Below are 20,588 nucleotides of genomic sequence, written 5' to 3'. Positions count from 1 at the left end.
TAGCCAAGGTGGCGGGAGTTGGTTGGATTCAGGCCATTTCAGACAGCAGGGTCTCTCTGATTCCCCTTCTCTTCTAATGCCCAGAGAAAGGCGGACTGAGCCCAGTAGCTGCTGTGGAATCATGGGTTCCATTAGTCTTTTCCTCCAGCGCCAGGAGTGTTCATGTATTGTCTTGATTCCCTCGACCCTCCACCAGGCACCAGCACATTCCTGTGCCTTCAGGGAGACTTTGTGGCTGGGGACACCTGCCCAGAGCCAAGCATAAGTAATAACATCCATGGATGGGAGGAGGACTACCCAGTTCCATGACCCCGTCCCTGCTCCTGCCCAGAAGGGACCAGGTCCTGTGTGTTTCAGGAGAGCCGGTGAGGCTGTCAGTCTTCTGACTGACTCAAGTCTTCTGACTGATTCAAGCTTTCTGAACCCACAGAAGCCAGCCAGGCAGCCCAGAGGAGATGGATCCCCTCAGGAAGATGGCCCTATTGTCCTGAAGCTGCCCCTGTGCCCTGGCTGGGTCTTCCCAAACTCTGTACTTTTCTGCTTTCGGGATGCCCTAGGCAGCCAGCTGTGGCTTCAACCAGTGAGGCCTGGACATCTGGTAGGAAGCCAGAGGTCAGGGAATGCTCCAGCGCCAGACCCTCCTGAATGTGCAGCTTCATGCTGACCACATGAGGGCGCCATTAGTCAAACCATCAACCTGCCCTGGTTTCACATACTTCCCCGCCTCCTTTTGTTCTTGTAACTCCAGGACCTGCTCTTAAACTCCAGTGTCACCCAGACATAGTGACAGATTTCACACACTATCAAGGGAGCATGTCCCCTCTGGCCAGCGATGCCCATCTGTGATGAGCATATCCTGTGACCCTCAGTCCTCTGCTCGGCTCACCACTAGCTGCCTCTCTCCAGGCCCCTACACCCTCTCCTGACCTCATGAACTGGTTCCTTTCATCCAGGTACCACAGGGGCACGATTCACACTTGCCCGGTGCTCCACCAGTCCCTAGATTGCCAGCATCCACTGGGTCCTGAGTGCTGGCTCTGGTACCCCAGCCTTAACACTCACTCTTGCTGCTCCGTCCTTGAATGTTAACACCCCCCCACCCCCATCCTCGCTTCCTACTTAGGTGAGCTATAGGGTTAATTTTCCCTGGGGAGATGATGCCAGGGACACCATATGGACCGATGACAAGCCGAAGAAAAGATTCCTATCTAAGTCCATGTTATCAATCATTGCAACGAATTGATGGCCTTTCTTTTTTTTTTTTTTTTTTGTTTTGTTTTGTTTTGTTTTGTTTGTTTTGTTTTTCGAGACAGGGTTTCTCTGTAGCTTTGGAGCCTGTCCTGGAACTAGCTCTTGTAGACCAGGCTGGTCTCGAACTCACAGAGATCCGCCTGCCTCTGCCTCCCGAGTGCTGGGATTAAAGGCGTGCGCCACCACCGCCCGGCTTGATGGCCTTTCTTATAGACACATGGGTGACCCCAAAGCAGCTGCATCATGGAAACGGTGCAATCTCCCCAAACCAGGTGGAACTGGGGCAGGATTGTGTACAGTGAGGGTGTGGGGAGGCAGCTAGGAGGGAGGGAGTTGCCCAGAATCTCAGGTAAAAGTCCAGAGATCCCCCAACCCCCTCCATCTGTGCGGGCACAGCAGGCCTGACATTGTGAGGGTCTCCTGTGGGTTCTCACGGGTGCTCTGAGCTAAAGAGAGGGGTAGTCATGCTGTGCCCGGAGGACAATGTTCTACACAGCCTAGAGTCTTATGTAGCTCAGATGGGGCCTCCCTCGAGGCCAGAGGACTTGGGATGTTTGACCTCTGCTTCCCCGAGCCAATATGAGATGAAGGAAGCATTCCTACTCCTGCTGGGTCCCACAAGAAGATCCCTGCTGAACTAGGTCTTGGGGGAAATGTGAAGCTGGGCATTTACATCAGCTGCAGGACAGAGCCTGGCCCTGTGCCTGTCATTTTATGATCACATTGCTGCCCAGTGGTCAGACATCAGACCTTCAAAACTAGAGCAACAGTGGCCTTACAGAAGATTCCAACAGAATCAAAACTCCTGAAACAACAGTGATAAGCATAAAGTGAGCTCCTGGGCCTCAAATTTAGCTCAGGTGCCTGCCAGGGAAGCCCCCCCTTACATGTTTCAGCGGCTGTCTCTAGCAAAGCTGGTGCCTGAATGCAGAACACCTGAGGCTCCCCCATGCCTCCTCCTGTTCTTCAGTTTTAAGGAAACCAGGCACAGCTGTCTCTTAAGGCCCAGGGAACTGCCCTGCAGGATCCCAGGGGCACTGCCACCCTCCTGGGGCCAATCCCAGGGCCTGGCTTGCTGGGGGTGCAGGCAAGGAGATGCTGTGATGATGGAACCACCTTCAGGTGCCTCTTCTCTTCCTGTAGATCCATGTTCCCTGGCACAGGAGGGAGGGAGGGAGGAGATGTTGGCAGCAGGAGGAGAGTCTGCCTGGGCCCACATGTGGCTGGGAACCAGCAGGGTGAGCCCCGGGACTGGCTGCCAGTGATGGTAAGGAGAAAGGAATTACTTCATTCCAAGATTTCTTTCAGAGAGTGAGACCCTGGGAGGCAGCCACAGTGTCCTGGTGATCTAGTATGGCAGGTCCAAGTGTCTGGGCTCTGTGACAGTAGGCAGCAAATGTAACCTTCCTGTGCCCTACCCTCACAGAGTGACCATGAGGCCTCAGTAAAGAACTGTGGTGGTGTTTGTCCCATGCTTGGCCCACAGCCACATAGCAAGTCAAAAGGTCCTCACCCAGAAAGGGGGACCTGGCCCTGGCTGGCAGGGATCATGATAAAAACTGCCCTGGGAGTTCTCTGTGCCCCAGACTGAGCTGCTGGGCAGTGGGATGAGAACACAGCTGCTCTCCCACCCTTGGTTGGTCAAGCTGTAAGCTAGCTACAGTGGACAGGGCATCCAGAAACACAGCTTGCAATCTGGTCCATCCTCCTAGTGTCTTAATTCTTTGTATTTGTGGTGGTTTGAATAAGAATGGCCCTCATAGGCTCATAGATCTGAATGCTTGGTCATCAGGGAGAGGCACTATTTGAAAGGATTAGGAGATGTGGCCTTGTTGGAGGAGGTGTGTCACAGGCCCAGTGTCTCACTCCTTTCCTGATGGCCTGGCCATGCATGTTGGCAAGATGTAGACTTTGGGATTTTGGATTAGGAAAGCAATAGAATGCTTTTGAGGTTTTAATGCACCATCCTCGTAGGAGCGTGGGAGACAGTGGTGCTGAGAGCATTGTAGATTTTGATGGCCTGGCTCAGGAGGTTTCAGAGGAAAAGAATATTAATAAATGGCCCAGAGACTATTCTTGTGATATTTTGGTGAAGAATGTGGCTATCTCTACCCTTGTCCAAAAGATCGGCCCGAGGCTAAATTGAAGAGCTTTAGATTGATTCCCTTGGTGGAGGAGATTTCAAGACAGCCTTTTATTGAGTGTGCTGTGTGGTTGTTAATGGCCACTCTTACACATAGCTACGAAGAGAAGGAGTAAGTCAGTAGACAGCACCCCCCATGGCTTCTGCATCAGCTCCTATCTCCAGGTTCAGCCTGCTTGAGTTCCTGTCCTGGCTTCCTTTGATGACGGACACTGATATGGAAGTGTCAGCCAAGCAACCTCTTCCTCCCCACCTTGCTTTTGGTCACGGTGTTTCACCACAGCAGCAGAGACCCTGGCTAAGACAGGATTTCATATGTAATATTTTTTCTCATTCACATGGTCTCGAGTGTTCATAGTACAGGGTTTTAGAAAAATCCAGATGTTTAATATGAGTGAGTGAAGGCCATGCCCATGGCACTGGGTGTAGGGGCAAAGCTTCATGGATGGAGGGGTGGCCGAGAACAAGTGTTTGTGTTTCCTTGGGCATTTGTGCAGATGCACATAGGAGCTGGCAAGCTGGATGTAGGCTCTCAAGCATCTGTGTTAGGCTGGCGTGGGGCCAGCACCCCTGGGCTGCTTGGTGGAAGTTTGTTCCTGAAGAGAATATTCTTGCTTCAGGAACTTGCTGGGGTCTCAGTTCTAGGTCCTGTTGTGCAAGGAGTATCTGTGTGTGTGTGTGTGTGTGTGTGTGTGTGTGTGTGTGTGTGTGTACGTACGTACATATATGTGAACGTATTGGATGCATGTGTACATGTTTGTATATGTACAGGTGCAATTGCACATGTATGTGTATGTAGAGGTCAGAGGTCAGTGTCTTCCTCAATCACTCTCCACCTTACTTTTTGTGTCAGGGTCTCTCCCCAAATCTGGAGCTCACTGATTGACCTGACTGACTGACCGGTGAGCCCCAGAGATCCCATCTCAGCCCCCCCCCCCCCCCAGTTTTAAACTTACAAGTGTGCACTGCCATGCCAGTTTTTTTCTTATGTGGGTGTTTGGAACCCAAGCACAGGCCTTATACCTCACGGCAAGCAAATTCACCCACCAGTCACCTCCCCAGCTCCTTCACGAAGGGGTTCCACGAGAGGCACAGAGAGATTGGAGAAAGAGGCCTTAATTCCTCCACAATAGAAATTGCTTCAGAAGAAAAGGAGGCTGAGCCAGGCTGTGGTGCTCTAGGAGATGGTAGCCCCCGCCATAGAGCTCCGCTTTTACTGGATTGAATGTAACTCACACGGGGGCACCGCCAGGTGGATGCTGCTATTGCCCCACCTCTCTGTGAAGAGGAATCGGAGGAGGTCAGAGTGATTCCTAGAACAGTATCTCACCTCATGCACACTCCTTGGTGTGGGCTGCTAGTAGGAAGCCCTTGTGGATTCCCTCAGGTCGTTGATTAGGGACTGGAAGCAGCCAGACTGTTTGGCTGAGGCTTGTGTGTGGTGACAAGCTATTGTTCTGAGCCCTCTTTTCTGTCACTCTCAGAAGGGCCGGGCTTACATGACTGACTCAGAGTTACAGTGCCAGTCCCCAGACATGTCCTGGTAGTGGAGAAGGGAGGCCGGAGTGGGCTCCCTTCAGCCCCTCTGGCTGTGGCCCCAGGGCTTCTGTGACTGTGTGTAAATCTCATGCATCATAGGGAAATAGCCTGTAACCTTGAGGGGGACCCACCACCCCGGCATTGTCAGTGGTCTGTACTCCAGGTGGCTATTACAGTGCTGCTACCTCCCTGCCTGGTTTTGGGGTGCGCCATGGACCACATGGTACAGGCCAGGGCAGGCTAGCCGGATTCACCCACCAACCATTAGCCACTACAGCAAATTCAGCGAAGGCCTGTGTAGAGCTGCTCAGAAACCCCATATGCTACCTCAGGCTTGTAACACACAGGTCAGAGCAGGACTGGAGGGCTACTCTGTCTCCACCTCCTCAGGTGCTAGCCCAGCAGAACCAGCTAGGCAGGTGAATGGGTCCCCAGTTCTGTTGACTACCAGCAGCAGAAAGGAGAAAGCCACTTGTATACGGGCGTTTTATCAGGAGTATTTTGCATGTCATCGAACACGTGGAGTCCTTCATGCCCCCCCCCCTCGGTGTCCTGGATGCTTGACTGCACACTGGTGTATGCTTTGCAGACACCAGATTACCTCCTGGGACTCAGAATGGTCTATTAATGGAGTTGCAGCATGCAGGGTTTTGCCGACTGCATAATTTATAGCGCACTGTAGAATTCTGACTTTCCCTTAAGTGCAGAAATGGCTTGCTGAGATACGTTCATGGATTCGGAAATCAGGCCCTCCAAGCCAGTGCCTCCAGCAGCCTGTCTCGTTCCTTTCTGCTGAGGATTGGCTGGCAGCAGTGACTGCTGGCACCGCACAATTGGCTTGGATGTGAAATTAGCCAACAGAAACAGGCCTCCTACTTCCCCCGCTTCCACCCCATGACTCAGGCTTCTGCCGCCAGTCTGAGCTGAGCAACTCGGGGCATGCTACACAACTGCACGATGCTGCCCTGCCTTTATCACAGATGTCGCTGCTGCGGAGGGCGAAAGCTCGTGCCTCACACCCTGCAGACATCAGGGAGCCCTCACCAGCCTTGGAGATTTTCACCCAAAATCGTGATGTCATCAGGAGCCATTTTTTAATGTGGCTGAACACGGGACCTCAGATGCTGGGACTAACGTGATGGCTGCCCGTGCACAGAAAGAAGTGGCTTGGCCCTTGCCGTGTAGTGAGATGTCACTCTGTTCCAGAAGGAGGGGCTTCTGCTGACCCGTGAATCGACGCTGAGAGATAAACAACATATTGAAAATATCTGTTCTCCTTTACACAGAACAGTCCTGGGGAGTGAAGGGTGGGGCTGCTCGGGCCTTTGGAAGCCTGCTCCTCTGCTGAGACCTCTCTCTGGCATGCACGTTGGCTTGCAGTGCAGAGATGGCATGGGACGGTGGGGTCACCGAGGTGCGTGGCAGCCAGGTTGGCCACCAGCACGTGCTGACTGAAAGTGTTTCTCCCGTTTCAGTTTGCAGGATGCTGGCATTGGATTCATCTTGGTCATAGACCGAAGGCAGGACAAATGGACCTCCGTGAAGGCATCGGTCCTGCGAATAGCCGTGAGTACCTCACAGGGCGGGCTCTCCACGATCCTTGGGGGTGGCAGCTCACTGCTCTTCTCTCTAGTCTGTGCGGAAGATGGGTGTTCAGGTGGCTAGCAGCGGACCTAGCCCGGGGTAGGCTGAGCCATGCCAGCCCCAGAGGGCCTCCTGATCTCTGGGCATGTTCGTTCGTTGTGATTTTCTCAATAATGGATTGTAGAAGTTTTGAGCAGAAAGGATTTTGAACATGTTAGTCTTCAGGCTAGAAGTTAGATACTGAATCCACTCATCGTTTCTAAGCAACTAAGGCATCCCACATGGAGCTGTTGATCTTTAATGTTAGTCCTGAGATGTGTTGGTCCTTGCTACCAAGCCCCCATAGCAGGCACAGACCCTCACTGTCAGGGCCTGTCTGCAGCCCCCGCCGTAAAGTCGCAGGCAGGACTTGCTGGCATTTTCAGGCTGTAATTACCATTTCAGAGCAGTAAGACGGAGGCCGTGGAAATCTTCTTCCTACAGCTGCTCCCCACCCACAGACTTAACACAGACCCCTTCTTCCGAGACGAGCTCACCCACACGTGCCGTCTCCACCTGTCACCCATAGCGTTGTGAAGGACCCAAAGTTTGGCTGTCCGCTAGCACCGTGGCTCTAGGCTGGGGCTGTTTAACTGCTCCTAACGTCTCTGGGCATCCAATCCCATGGTTTCAAGTTCTTCTGCCCTCCTGCTCTGGGTCAGAAATTCATTGTTGACTTGGGGTTCCCCCACCTGGGGGCTGCTGTGACGAGGATTGGCAGCCACAAGCAACCCGTTCCTCTATAAGATAAATTAAAGGCTCTGTGTCTGCTGTGACTCCTGCAGCCTACAGTCCGGGTGCAAACCTGTCCTCACTGAATACCATCCTGTAGCCACCTCGTACACGTCTGCAGGGTGCCTACGAGGGAGCAACTCCCATCTCCCTGTTTCCACCTAGTCTTCCTGTCACCATTGATGTGAAATAATAAGATCACTTGGTGGGGGTGTCTCACAAGACACAGGGCCATCACACAGATATGTCCTGGCCCCAGGGTCTGGAAGGTGCTGCTGGTGTTCCACCAACTGTGACTTTGTCCACACCAGGTTTCCAGCCATGTGGGTTTGCACAGGATGCTGTGACAGTTGCTCCACATCCAGTAGCAGGGCCCAGGCTGACTTGTTGCCAGGACAGGTCCTTTGGAGTGGATCAGTAGTCCTGGGTGGCTCCTACCCACCTCCCTCCCTGCCAGCTCTTCCATCAGTGTAGAGAAGCCGTCGAGACAAGTTTTGCCAATGTGGGTGGCAGGAGTCAGGATGGCTCTGACTTCTGGTCTAGGACCAGCTTGTACTCACAATCCTGTGATGAGACCAGGCCCTCGGGACCTTCGTTCACCTGCTTCCTCCTGCCCTGTCGCTACCCAGCAGCCTCCTGGGCAGCCTCGTTTACTCACTCTTGCTCACACCTACTCAGAGCTGAGGCGCCTTTCTCCGCAGCTCCTGGTTCACTTCCTCCACAGAGGTGCAGCTGTGCACCTGCGTGGGGCCAGGTGAGCATGGGTTTTACACACATGTCACCTGTACTCACCTGGTCGTACATCTGGTGAGACACACACACACACGGCGGGGGAGGGTTAATTACATTATTTACTTTTTGGTGCACACGTGCTATGGCGTGTGTGTGGAGGTCAGAAACCTGTGGGGATCAGCTTTCCCTTCTAACCCGTGGGCCCTGGAATCCTTCACCCACTGAGCCGTCCGTGTTTTATCTAGCGGGTTTCTCCCAGGTTTGACAGTGTGTTTCCAAATACAAAGTATTTCCCAGGAAACACAGAAACTACGCTTTAAGACTGAAGCAGTCCTCTGAATCTGTCCCACACGCAGCATGGCTGCTGCTAACACCCTGGCATGGGCTGGGCTCCTGTTGTCTGAATCCCTGAGCGTGAATCTAAGCTTAGAACAAGGTGGGTTTCCAAGCAAGCGGACTCATCTCTCAAGCTCTGCTTTGAGGACACCATGGCTATAAGGAAAGAGTTTGACTTTTATATTTACACGGTCCTTTGTTTTCTCTGTTGGTATTGCCTGGTTTTGAGTCAGGGTCGATCTATAGCAGAGTGGGGCCAAGGCTCTTGACCTCAGCCTCGGCCTCGGCCTCAGCCTCCCCACACTGGAGTCATCGGCGCGCACTGCCATGGCATGCATTGACTCTTACACTAAAATAGAGGAAGTGTTTTGCCTATGACTCTAGCGTTTGCTGGTGTTAGTCTGCAAGTAGCAGAAGTTGCCATTCATCCCAGCAAAACTGCTGTGAATTCTCTTTGATCGCCAGCACTTTCTCATTAGGAGAACTGACTGAGGGTGTAACACATATCCCACAGGTGTTCTGAGCAGCTGCTGTAGGGCCAGACCTGCCCCGGGCCCGTGAGAATAACAAAGGTAGTGATCCAGGAGTGTACAGCCAGGCTGGCTGTGGAGTTCATGAGGAGAGGTTGCCCCAAGGGTACTGGGGATGGCAGGCAGTGTAGGAAGGAACTGAGATCCGGCAGTGTGGGCAGGCCCTATAAGCCAGTTTGTTGCTCTCCTAGGACTGGGCCCACCTTCCTGTCTGGCTACGACCCCTGGAGAGGCTCTCTGAAGGGGCTGCTGCATGTGTGTGAATATAACACAGGGCAGGGGCAGGAAGAAGGAAGTGAGGGTCACATGTGTTTCCAGGAGGAGATAAAGTCCGGTTATTCCTGTGATGAAGGGTGCAGTCTCAGCCTCACCGGCCAAAGCCCAGGGAAGGGTGACAAACTAGGAAACGAGGCTCCGTTCAAGGGGCTCAGCTGTCCTCCTTCGAGTCTCTGGCACCGGTTACCTGGCAAGGGTCACCTGGCAAGGAGGCACAGTATGAGCACGGTGGGGTCTGTTTCTGGGAACGGAGCTGGGTGTGGGGAGGCCGTCCAGGCCCTGTCCACACACTACACATCATTGTGGAGGCAGACCAAGGCAGCCTCCAGCATCCTGACTTTAGAGTGTGGCCAGAAGCAGCTACTGTGGGCACAATACCCAGACTAGGGCTCCGCTAATCACTAGGTTGTCTTGTCTAGGTAATGTCAGGGAAACTGCTGCTTAGCATCAGATACAACCAGCCAGGCCCCCAGGAGGCCATCCAAATAGGCCCACTCGGGGGTGCCACCCCAGGGTGCCACAGAAGCAAGGAGGCCGAAGGGGCTTCTCCCTCCTGCCGCCTGGGCTCCTGCTGAGCCACACTTATGTAAGCCTCGGGATGGCTGCTATTCTTAGCCGCCATCTGTGCTACCTCGTGAGTTGGCGTTTCCTCCTTCAGGGTGATCTTTTTCTTTTCTGATGCCTTCAGTTTGGCTTAGAACTGAAAAAAAAAAGGAAAGAAAAGAAACCGGAGGAGCCCAAAACCCAGTCTCCCTAAAATCAGAGTCCCAGTGCTTCCGTCCAGAGTAAAGTGTGTGCCCATCTATCTGCCCGTGTGTGTTAATGCTCCGAGTTCCTGGGCTCCATCCGTGAGCAAAGACAGAGATGGCAGGCCCAAGCTGAGACACCTCCTCACTGATGAGTAATTGGCTCCAAGTTTTGAGGAGCCATCCTCACAGGGATACAAACCCCTGAGTAGATGCTTTTAGGAGCTCTGTCAACACCTCACCCTCCCCTACCATACACTGTATGTTTCTGCCTGTGTGTCTCATGGGTGTGTTACAATTGAGGGCATTGTCGTGGAGTGCACACATTTGTGCTCATAGGTAGCCTAGTTCAAACTAGATATATGCTCTAGCATGTTTTACTCAAGGAAGTTGATTCTGTGTCTGTGTATGTGTGAACCTGTCTGTGAGAGAGAATGTATTTATTATGTATGAGTGAGTGAGGAGACCAGAGTTCAAGGCCACGTATCTTCTTCAAATGCTTTTCCACCTTACTCTTTGAGACACAGTCTCTCACTGAACCTGGCACTCTGATCCAGCTAGACTGGCTAGCAGCAAATCCCAGGGTCCTCCTCTTTCCATTTCCCTGGTGCAGGAATTACGGGTGCATTCTGCCATACCCCATGCACTACCTTCCTGGTGCGGGGATTACAGGTGCATCCTGCCGTATCCCATGCTCCCTCCTTTTATGTGGGTTCTGCTAAATTGAACTCAGGGTCTACACTTAGAAAGCAATACTTTTCTAACTGAGCTATCTCCTCAGCCCCCCAAAAAAGGAATTTAAAGTATTATTTCATCTGCCCAGGGGTAGAACTTTTTTTCCCCCTCTGGGGCTGATGTAGTCTGTGCAGAGCAGTCTAAAACTTGTGTCTGAGGGACCTGGGCTTGCAGGCCAGCCAGCCAGCAGTCACATTTGCTGTGCTAGACATTGTCCTTTGAATCCTGCCCTGCTCTGGTCACTGGGGCAGAAAGCTCAAGTGGCCACTAGAGGTCGGGAACGCCATGGAGGTAGAGTGGAAGGTGGTGCTGGAGGACTTGCAGGCCAAGGTATCTGAGTAGTGGGCAGGGGTACTATCCCAGCAGAGCAGAGGGACTTCCCATGGGGCACTATGCCAAGGTGCAGGCCAGAGACAGGCACCAGTCAGTGAACCTCAGAAGGTGGGCAGAGCTAAGACCACGTAGCAAGAATAGGTCATGTGATCAGTTCTTTTACTGAGTAAGCCACAGAGACCAGCCTGAAGGGTAGAGAGGCTGACATGGGTGGCGAGGAGCCACTTGGCACCCAATACTCTGTGGAGGCAGCCGAGCGTCACGTGGAGATGTGCACACAGCTCCTGTGAGTCTGTGTGGAAGGCTGGGACCAGCCATTGATAATCACCCAGGCACTCACTGCCCCATGAAATGCTTCAGGGTGGCTCAGGAGGGGCAGCCTAGGCCTCCCCAGCACTGGAGTTTGAGCTTTGCCTGCAGTGGGGTCCCAGTAAAACAACTGCATAGGGATGATTCATACAGAATATTCCAGAAGGAAAGTGGACACAACCTGAAGCTGTTGAAGCAGCTGCCCTCCATTCAGTGATCACTATTTGCTTTTATTAAGATTTTTTTTCTCAATGATGATTATCAGTTTTAATATTAAGGGGGGAGTTCCTATGTGTACCTCATTCTTCCCACCCCTGTGCCTCTGGGACTGGTTCATGTTTTCTTTTGACAAATACTGGAGCAGTTTAGAAGAGGAAGCATTGATTGTGTCTCACAGTTTCAGAGGTTCAAGCCTGGTGGCCCCACTGTTTTAAAGAAATGCCAAGACAGACACTCCATAGGGAAGGACATGGCAGAGGGCAGCATCTGCTCACAGAGGCCAGGAGCCTGAGAGGAGTCACAGAGAGTGGTCAGGGACAGGAGACCCCTGACAAGGACATACCCACAGGAAACGTCATGAGGCCTGCCTACCACAGTTCCATCTCTGGATAGGCTATGCCTTTCATCAGCCAGTGGATTAAACACTGAGCCTCACCTAATCCTCTCTGGGAAATCGGACTCACCAGAGGGAGGTGTTTCACTAGTGACCGAGATGCCATGATCCAGTTCGACTGGCCATCACAGATATACGCGCCATCATTGATACGTTGCTCATGTGTCCATGTGTTTGTGCACATATGCATGTGTAAATATGCACACACAGCATCATACTTGTACACTTTAACATACACACACAGAGAAACTTACATAGATAAACTTGCTCACAGATACATACACACATACAAGCACATATATACACAGAAACATGCACCTAGAGACATATACAGACATGCATCATGTGTGTAACCAGACACATATACAGATTCAACACAAATGCATATACACAGAGATGCCCACATACACATGTACACAAAGATATATGTATAAAGAGATTTGCACACAGTTGCACACATACATGTACACATGAAAGCATTCAGGCACATGCAAAGGTGTGTGTGCACACACATCAGTTCATGGACACTTATGCACACACACATACATAGACCCACCTGCACTCATATATGGGCACATTTGCACACACAGACGTGTGCCTGGATATACAGCCCCACACATACATACATATATGCACACAAATACACATAAACACACATGCACAAAGGTACATGCATGTATGTGCCACACACACATATGCTGACTCACCTGCACATACATACCACACTGCTTGCTGAGACCATTTGAGAACGGATGCACCACTGTGATGTCATCCACACATTCCCAGCTGTGTGTCCACTGAAAACAGCACTGTACTTGTGTGTGACCATTATGTGTGTCTACAGAACACAGCACTGTGCTTGTGTGTGACCGTCATGTGTGTCCACTGAAAACAGCACTGTGCAGGTGTGTGACTGTCATGTGTGTCCACTGAAATCAGCACTGTGCAGGTGTGTGACCGTCATGTGTGTCCACTGAAAACAGCACTGTACTTGTGTGTGATCATCATGTGTGTCTACAGAACACAGCACTGTGCTTGTGTGTGATCATCATGTGTGTCTACAGAACACAGCACTGTGCTTGTGTGTGACCGCCATGTGTGTCCACTGAAAACAGCACTGTACTTGTGTGTGATCATCATGTGTGTCTACAGAACACAGCACTGTGCTTGTGTGTGACCGCCATGTGTGTCCACTGAAAACAGCACTGTACTTGTGTGTGATCATCATGTGTGTCTACAGAACACAGCACTGTGCTTGTGTGTGACCGTCATGTGTGTCCACTGAAAACAGCACTGTACTTGTGTGTGATCATCATGTGTGTCTACAGAACACAGCACTGTGCTTGTGTGTGACCGTCATGTGTGTCCACTGAAAACAGCACTGTGCTTGTGTGTGACCGTCATGTGTGTCCACTGAAAACAGCACTGTGCTTGTGTGTGACCGCCATGTGTGTCCACTGAAATCAGCACTGTGCTTGTGTGTGACCGCCATGTGTGTCCACTGAAATCAGCACTGTGCTTGTGTGTGACCATCATGTGTGTCCACTGAAATCAGCACTGTGCTTGTGTGTGACCGTCATGCACACTGACAAAGTAATGCCAACATTATTGCAACCACTGAGACAGTGAAAATTGTCTGTAAACTCGGGGTATATTGTTGAAACTTTCTATTCCCTAGTGAACTGTGGTTTCAGATTCCCCATCTCTCAGAAATGCTTTGTATGTCTTCTACTAAAATCCAAGGTCGGTGACAGGAAGGGCAGCAGCCAGCTTTGCCACTTCAGCAGTCAGTTTGCGTTTCACGTTAGGTCCTGTGGTGTTGATACTTGTGACGGCCGGAAGCCAGGACTTTGTAGAAACCCTCAGCTTGGTGTCTGTGCCTCCAGTTTCAGCTAGTCACCACAGCGGGAGCCTCTAGTGTTGGCTACAGGGCACTCATGCATCCATCAGGTCAAGTCCCTGACTTCTCCAATGGCAGGTGCATCCTCTGTTTGTGACGAGCATGTCAGCTGTGCCTGCCCATCAGTGATTAGATGACTCCATACTCTCTGCCTGGAGGGCAGGTGTGGACTCCATCACTGCTGAAAGAAAACGGGGTTACAAACTGAGCAGAATAGGGTAGAAAATGCCTTTCTGCTCCCAGTGTGAGCTTTGTAGTCCCATTGCCCCCTATAGGGGAGCTGTGACAAGAGCTGGCTAGAGCTTCTGGTCTGCAGAGCAGAAAGAACAGGTGCAGGCACCCGCTTGAGGTGGGGTGGGGACAGGAGAGCCAGCTGCTTCCTAACAGTATCATATTGTCCCATTTTCCTAATAGCTCCCGACATAATGTCTCCCGAGTTTGCGCAGTAGGAGCCGTGTGTTTGTTTTCCCAGGTCTAATTGATCTCAAGTCCGTGAGGATGTGCTGCATGTCGCCTGCGGGAAGCACAACTGGGTGGCATGCCGATGCCTATCCATCCTGAGATTTCAGGCCCAGAAGGCCTTGGGGTTCGTTAACACTGGTCTCATGCATGCTCCTTTGGCTGGTGTCTGTGAGCCCTCAGCATAGGCGCCACAGCCAGCGTTTAGCTTCTCGAGAGGAACCTCAGACTCAGGCCCAGGGTTTTCTGGCTGGTTAACACTGAGATACAAACTTTGATATGTTCACATTAACTTTTGTTTGTTGGGTGCTGTCAGACAAGAGAGGTTGACCATCTGCGCACAGCGCTTCAGGCTGGGCACACCTCATGTGCACAGAGCATCAGGCTGGGCACACTTCATGTGCACAGAGCATCAGGCTGGGCACACCTCACGCTCACAGAGCATCAGGCTGGGCACACCTCATGTGCACAGAGCATCAGGCTGAGCACACCCCATGCGCACAGAGCAGCAGGCTGGGCACACCTCATGCACACAGAGCATCAGGCTGGGCACACCTCACGTGCACAGAGCAGCAGGCTGGGCACACCTCATGCACACAGAGCAGCAGGCTGGGCACACCTCATGCACACAGAGCAGCAGACTGGGCACACCTCATGTGCACAAAGGAAAATGTGTGATATTTCTGTTAGATAAGAACTTACTATCGTTTCACAGTTCACAATTATTGAGTATTTTACAAAACACCAATATCAAATTCTCATCGGTCTAACCTGTTTTAGAAGCAAAGGTTTTATTTTAGCCTTTCCGCAGTTTTAAATGCAAGTGGTTGGCTCTACAGCAGAAAATATTTTACTGCTGATGGCCTTCACAATAGGTGTTTGCGCGCATCCTTAAAAACCTCTCCCACATGGGCTTGCATTTCTTTTAATTTTTATACAACTATTTAATATGAAAATCCAATAGCTTAACAGAAACTAAAACAGCTTAAGGAAGAGAAAATGGCTTCCTATGAGACTGAAGGTCACCTCTGGCCAGTGGCAGGGCGCCTCACCGGAGGAGCCTTGTATCTATTACAAGGTGCAGGTGTTGTTGATCTTTTAAGGGTCCAAGCATTAGCCTGCCCTACAGATCCAGTCTTCTGGGAGGTGTGAGTCTGGGTGACAAAGCTAATTGAAGTTTACAGCAGCGTGACTCATTGTCACCCCAAGGAAAGCTGCCTGCCCTGACAGTGCCTCCTTAAATAGTGGTGTCCAATTTCACAGAGAGGACAAGTCTAGAAGCCCTTGTGTTAAGTAGCCCAGAATCTGCCCTCAGCTTCCGCCTTTGCAGGGCTGTGTTCTGTCCTTGGTCTGAGCACTCACCCTCTCCCAGGGCACCAGTGACAAAGCCCGATTACTGGCATGGCCATGGTGTATTCATGACTCCCTCCTGAGGGAGCCGCTGACGCGTGCTGGGCACACCTCACGCACACAGAGCATCAGGCTGCGGACAGCGGCATGTCTCGGCATCCTTGCCACAGCAGGGCTGAGGGCATGAGTCCGGGGGGGTGTGGCCCACAGCAGAGCCCTCAGGGGTTCCCAGCACCCTGCTCCCTTATCCACTCAGGAAGAGCCCTGATCAGGCCCCTGTCTCTCAGTATGCCTCTGACCAAAAGTGACGTAGCAGGTGAACAGAAGATTTTCTTCCAGGGCAAGGCTAGTGGGAGGCCAGCCGCGAGTGATGGACGCTGATGCGCACTGTCCTGGGTGGGAGGTCAGCTGTGGGTGGTAGACTTCAGTGTCTAGTACCACATGACCGGATTCACTCCCTCATCCTGTAGAATGAGGCAGGCATCGGCTTCACTTCCCACTTCACATATGGGAAAAATGGAAGCAGTAACTTATCCAAGATCAAACACCTCGCAAGAGGCAAGGGAGTAACCAAACACAAAAAAACCTAACTACCCAAGGGTATGCATTTGCATGTGCGTGCTGGGCGAGTTTATATGGATCTTGGTTTCAGCCGCTCCACAAACGTATTTTCTTGCTTTTTTCTTTAATAAGTCCATTAGTGCCCTGTGGCTGAAGTGACAAGGTGCCGTAGACGGGGTGGCTTGAACAAGAAAAACTTAAGTCTGTGATTCAGGTGCCTTACATGTGGGATGAGTAGAAGACCCTCACTTAACCCCTGACAACTAGAATATGCTTTCAGCTGTTTGGTTTTAAGCGGCAGCATCCTCCAGATGCCCACCATTAGCTGCAGCGTCAGGTGGGTTCCATGGCCTGGGCCGCTCGTATCAAATGCTCCAAGCCCTTCTTCTGTTTCACAGGCGTCTTTCCCAGCAAACCTGCAGCTCGTCCTTGTTCTCCGGCCCACGGGGTTTTTCCAGAGAACTCTCTCCGACATCGCCTTCAAGTTCAACAGAGATGACTTTAAGATGAAAGTTCCGGTGAGTGCTGAGCCTGTGCCTCTGGTTTTGCTGATGCAGAACCAAGCGGAAGAGCATTCTTGGAGCATGGTAAACTCTTAGGGAGTTACCTCCATTCTGTGGCCATAAGTAAAATCCCACTCGATCTGCAGAGAAGTTACACTTCCCTGTGTTCTAGTGGCAGAAGCTCTATGCGTTTGCCTTCCCTAAGTCCTGCCTTGCCCCAACTAGTGGTCTATACATACAAGGCTACTGCCTTGGATGGGTCCCCTGGGATAGCTCTGTCAGAATGCTGTAAGTCATGGGACAGTCCTACGCTAGTTCACAGCACACCCCCAAATGTTTCAGGGAAAATGAAGGCTAATAAAGAAAACATGGGTATCTTCTGAGTCCATAGGCGGAGCTTCAGCTGCCAGCCACACAGGTGCTGGACCTCAGCCAGGAACAACCCAGCAGGTAGTCCCTACCATATAGCCATGTCTCCAGCCAGCATGGGTCAGCCCCTTCCTATCATCCCTGGAGAAAGGACCCTAATGTTGATTCTACTTCCCCTCAAAAACCAAGACTGCTGAGCAGGCATGGTGCACGTCTTTAATCCCAGCACTCGGGAGGCAGAGACAGGTGGATCTCTGTGAGTTTGAGGCTAGCTTGGTCTACAAGAGCTAGTTCCAGGACAGCTAGGGCTGTTACACAGAGAAACTGTGTCTTGAAAAACCAAAAAGGAAAAAGAAGACAAAACCAAGACTCTATAGAGTTCCTGTCTGTGGAGCTTGGCCATGACCTGTGTACCCAGGAGTTGCTAGAGAATAGCCCTGTGAGTTCATTTCTTTTTCACAAAGAGAACAAGAGCACCAGGGGCATCGCCAGGCTGTGGGATTACCCTGCAGTGACACCGTTGCTTTTGGAAATGGAAGAATCTGGGCTGGTTAGCTGTCCACAATACTGTCTGCTGTGTCTCGGTATTTAGGTGGCACACACCCTCATTCCATACTGTCTAAGCCACTGCCCATCCCCCATGACCAATACCTGTCCTCTGCCCCAAACAGGCTAGACCCCTTCTTGGAGCAGTGTAGCAGGAACAGTGTAGCCTGGGTTCCTACCCCACTCGATCCTGTCTCCACAGCAGTCTTCCTTGAGAATCAGAGACATGGCCCAAGGCCTCAGAGGTGACTGTGACTCTAAGAGTCACGCCTTGGTAGATCTAAGAATATGCCCCAGGTCTGTGGGAAGATACTGGACCTCATGTCTTGTGGCATCTCTTTCTGGACAACCCATTTCTTAGACCTAGTTAAGGGCAGAACCACCCAGGGCAGTCACTCACCCAGCTAGAGGTTCAAGTCCCGATCCGAAACTAGACGTGGGAGTTGTGTCCCTGACTCTTGCCCCAAGCCCTACGGATGCTTTTAGTAACAATGGTCCCTCCCCTCTTATGATCGGTTGACCTCAAGGCGCCAGGCCCTTCTCAACCTCCAGCAAGTGAGCTGCACTAATGACAGCTTTCCTTGCCTCTGAGCATCATGGGAGATAAGGTTGAGGTCATCTATGATGGTGTATGGTCTCTTTTATAAACTCTTCTGTAGTAATATGTTAATAGGTGTCAAAAACAGGTCTCCAGAAACTGTTATGGCACCTGTGAGCTCACAGACCAATCTTAGATAAATTCAAGAATTAGCGAAGGAATTGACTTTTAGAAAGTCTCTGATGCTTCTCCACTGTACTGACTTCAGGCAAGAGAGCTCTCTGGGAGCGTGCCTGGGCTCCTAGGCTTCTCTGCTGTGGTGGGAAATGCATAGCACATGCACACATGTGTGTGCACGCGCGCACACACACATGCACACATTTGTGCACGTGCCTGCACACACACATATACGCATGCGTGTGTGCCTGCACATGCCCCAGTACTAAGGTTAAGGAAGGAGGTGGCATGCTTCCTTGGATTACCTAATCCTTCTTTGGCTTACTGGCCATGAGCCAAGGTTGTTTGGCAGCATGTGGAAAAATTTATTAGAAGAACCAAGAGAAAATGGGACAGCTCTGTGAGAACTCTGTTTCCTAGCTCAGACTGAGAGTCTGACACTTCTTTCCCTGGTGGCCGTATTTCGGTCAGGACTTAGCATCTGTACTGCTTCTCGGCAGTGTGAATAGTTCTTTGCTGGTGGCCGACCCATGGGTGGGAGGGTTCCCAGCAACCCTGACTTCTGCCCAACAGCCTCCAGGAGCATTTCCTGTATTGTAACAACCCAGGTCATCTCCAGATGAGCCCCCACCTCATCTCAGTGTTGAATAATATATGCCATGGCATCAAATGGCATCTGCACCCAGCCTCTGGAAGATCGCTCTGACTATCGCTCTGGCAGCTTACAAAGCAAAGTCTATATTTTAATCTAAAACACATGGGCAGCATAGCCTTCAAAATGACAAGAGAAAGATGAAATCGAGCGATGCAGGAAGAGGCCGACTGGCTGCTGCTACCACACAAAGTAGAACCTCTTTGGAGTTGTCAGTCAGTCTGAGGAGATGGGAAGTGCTAAATTGATCTTCGCCAGTACCTAAAAGGCTGTTTGTGGTGTTCTCAGCAGGAGCAAGCACAAACCAGCTTCTTAGGAAGCGGAGCTCTATGTCCTCGTCATACCAAGCTCCCCTTGCCAGAGAAGGTGCCGACGCCATCTGTTGTCTGTGACGGGCCAGGTACCCTATGCAGGGTTTGCTCATGCCCAGTGGCCTCACTGGGTCCTCACCATCACCCAGTGAGAGTCGTCATAACATGCCCATCGTGTAGACAAGGAAGCCAAGGAGCAATGTAAATAAGAGGCTTGTCTAGCTCTGCCAACCAGAGGGCAGAGCTGAACCCGTTCAAGTCAGAAGTCAGAGCTACCTTGGAGTCCAGGGCAAGCTGCCTGGTGATGATCCCCTCTCTCACACAGGTCATGATGCTAGGCTCAGTGCCAGAACTACACGGCTACATTGACAAGTCACAGCTGACCGAGGACCTCGGGGGGACCCTGGACTACTGCCACTCCAGGTGGCTGTGCCACCGCACAGTGAGTGGACCGGGTGCTGTGTCACCATATTCTCACTAGTTCATAGCTAACCCAGTGGGATTCTTTTCACATGACAGCACTGCCTTTTTAAATACATGCTCACTGAAGTTTCCTCCCCAAGAATGAGGAGATGGTCCCAGTAGACCTTAGTCATTGTAAAGAAATAGCATGAGTAATAACCCCGGGCGTGGCTTTCTGGGCTTGGAGAAGAAGAAAAAAAAAAACTACCAAGCCCTATGTCGTTGTGGTTTCTGAAACTCACAAGTCTCCTAACTAGGAGGTGGAGGCAGAGACCCTGAGCCGAGAATGACCCTGGGTGGCAGGGACATTTCCAAAGCCTTCCTGGTACGTTTCTGAGGGAAGCCCGAGGTTGAGACACTCCCGGGAAGGTATTTGCTGGCACACTTGTGTCCACAGGGCTTGGGGGCCACTTTCTCCTTTCCAACGACAGTCATGGTATCAGCTTTCAGGGCTGCAGGCCACGGGCTGTGTGCAGGATTCTGTGACTGTCTTCTCCCTTCTCCCAAGGCAATCGAAAGCTTTGCCCTGATGGTGAAGCAGACAGCCCAGATGCTGCAGACCTTTGGGACCGAGCTGGCGGAGACAGAACTGCCAAACGATGTCCAGTCCACCAGCTTGGTGCTCAGCGTTCACACGGAGAAGAAGGCGAAGGCGAAGGTGAGTATGTTCAGGGGCCAGGTTCTGAGCAGGGAAATGCAATACTAGAGGCAAGATGTCAGGTGAGTTGCCACACGGGAAGGCCAGGGGCAAGCAAGGCTCTGAGACACTGGAGGTACTGAGAACTGACTGTAACTGCTTTTCAAAGCCCCAGAAATGAGCCCTGTTAAAACATGTTGTGTCCGTGGGCGGCACCCCTCAGCC

General features: G+C 51.6%; 1 protein-coding gene across 10 annotated transcripts in view; it reads left to right on the top strand.

Annotated features, from left to right (window-relative positions):
- The window catches only part of Mcf2l (MCF.2 cell line derived transforming sequence like), a 143,943-nt gene that overhangs the window by 100,525 nt on the left and 22,830 nt on the right, over positions 1-20,588 (top strand). For all 10 annotated transcript variants that reach the window (XM_042054826.1, XM_038324916.1, XM_042054827.1 and 7 more), the window contains 4 exons: positions 6,409-6,499; positions 16,567-16,686; positions 19,590-19,706; positions 20,235-20,384. In XM_042054826.1, coding sequence (XP_041910760.1) covers positions 6,409-6,499; positions 16,567-16,686; positions 19,590-19,706; positions 20,235-20,384 — 478 coding nt within the window. The remainder of the gene's footprint in view (positions 1-6,408; positions 6,500-16,566; positions 16,687-19,589; positions 19,707-20,234; positions 20,385-20,588) is intronic.

This window comes from Arvicola amphibius, chromosome 4, assembly GCF_903992535.2.
Source record: "Arvicola amphibius chromosome 4, mArvAmp1.2, whole genome shotgun sequence".
Classification (NCBI taxonomy): domain Eukaryota; kingdom Metazoa; phylum Chordata; class Mammalia; order Rodentia; family Cricetidae; genus Arvicola; species Arvicola amphibius.
Note: the sequence above shows the minus strand (reverse complement) of the source record. Positions and strands in the feature narration are given on the sequence as shown.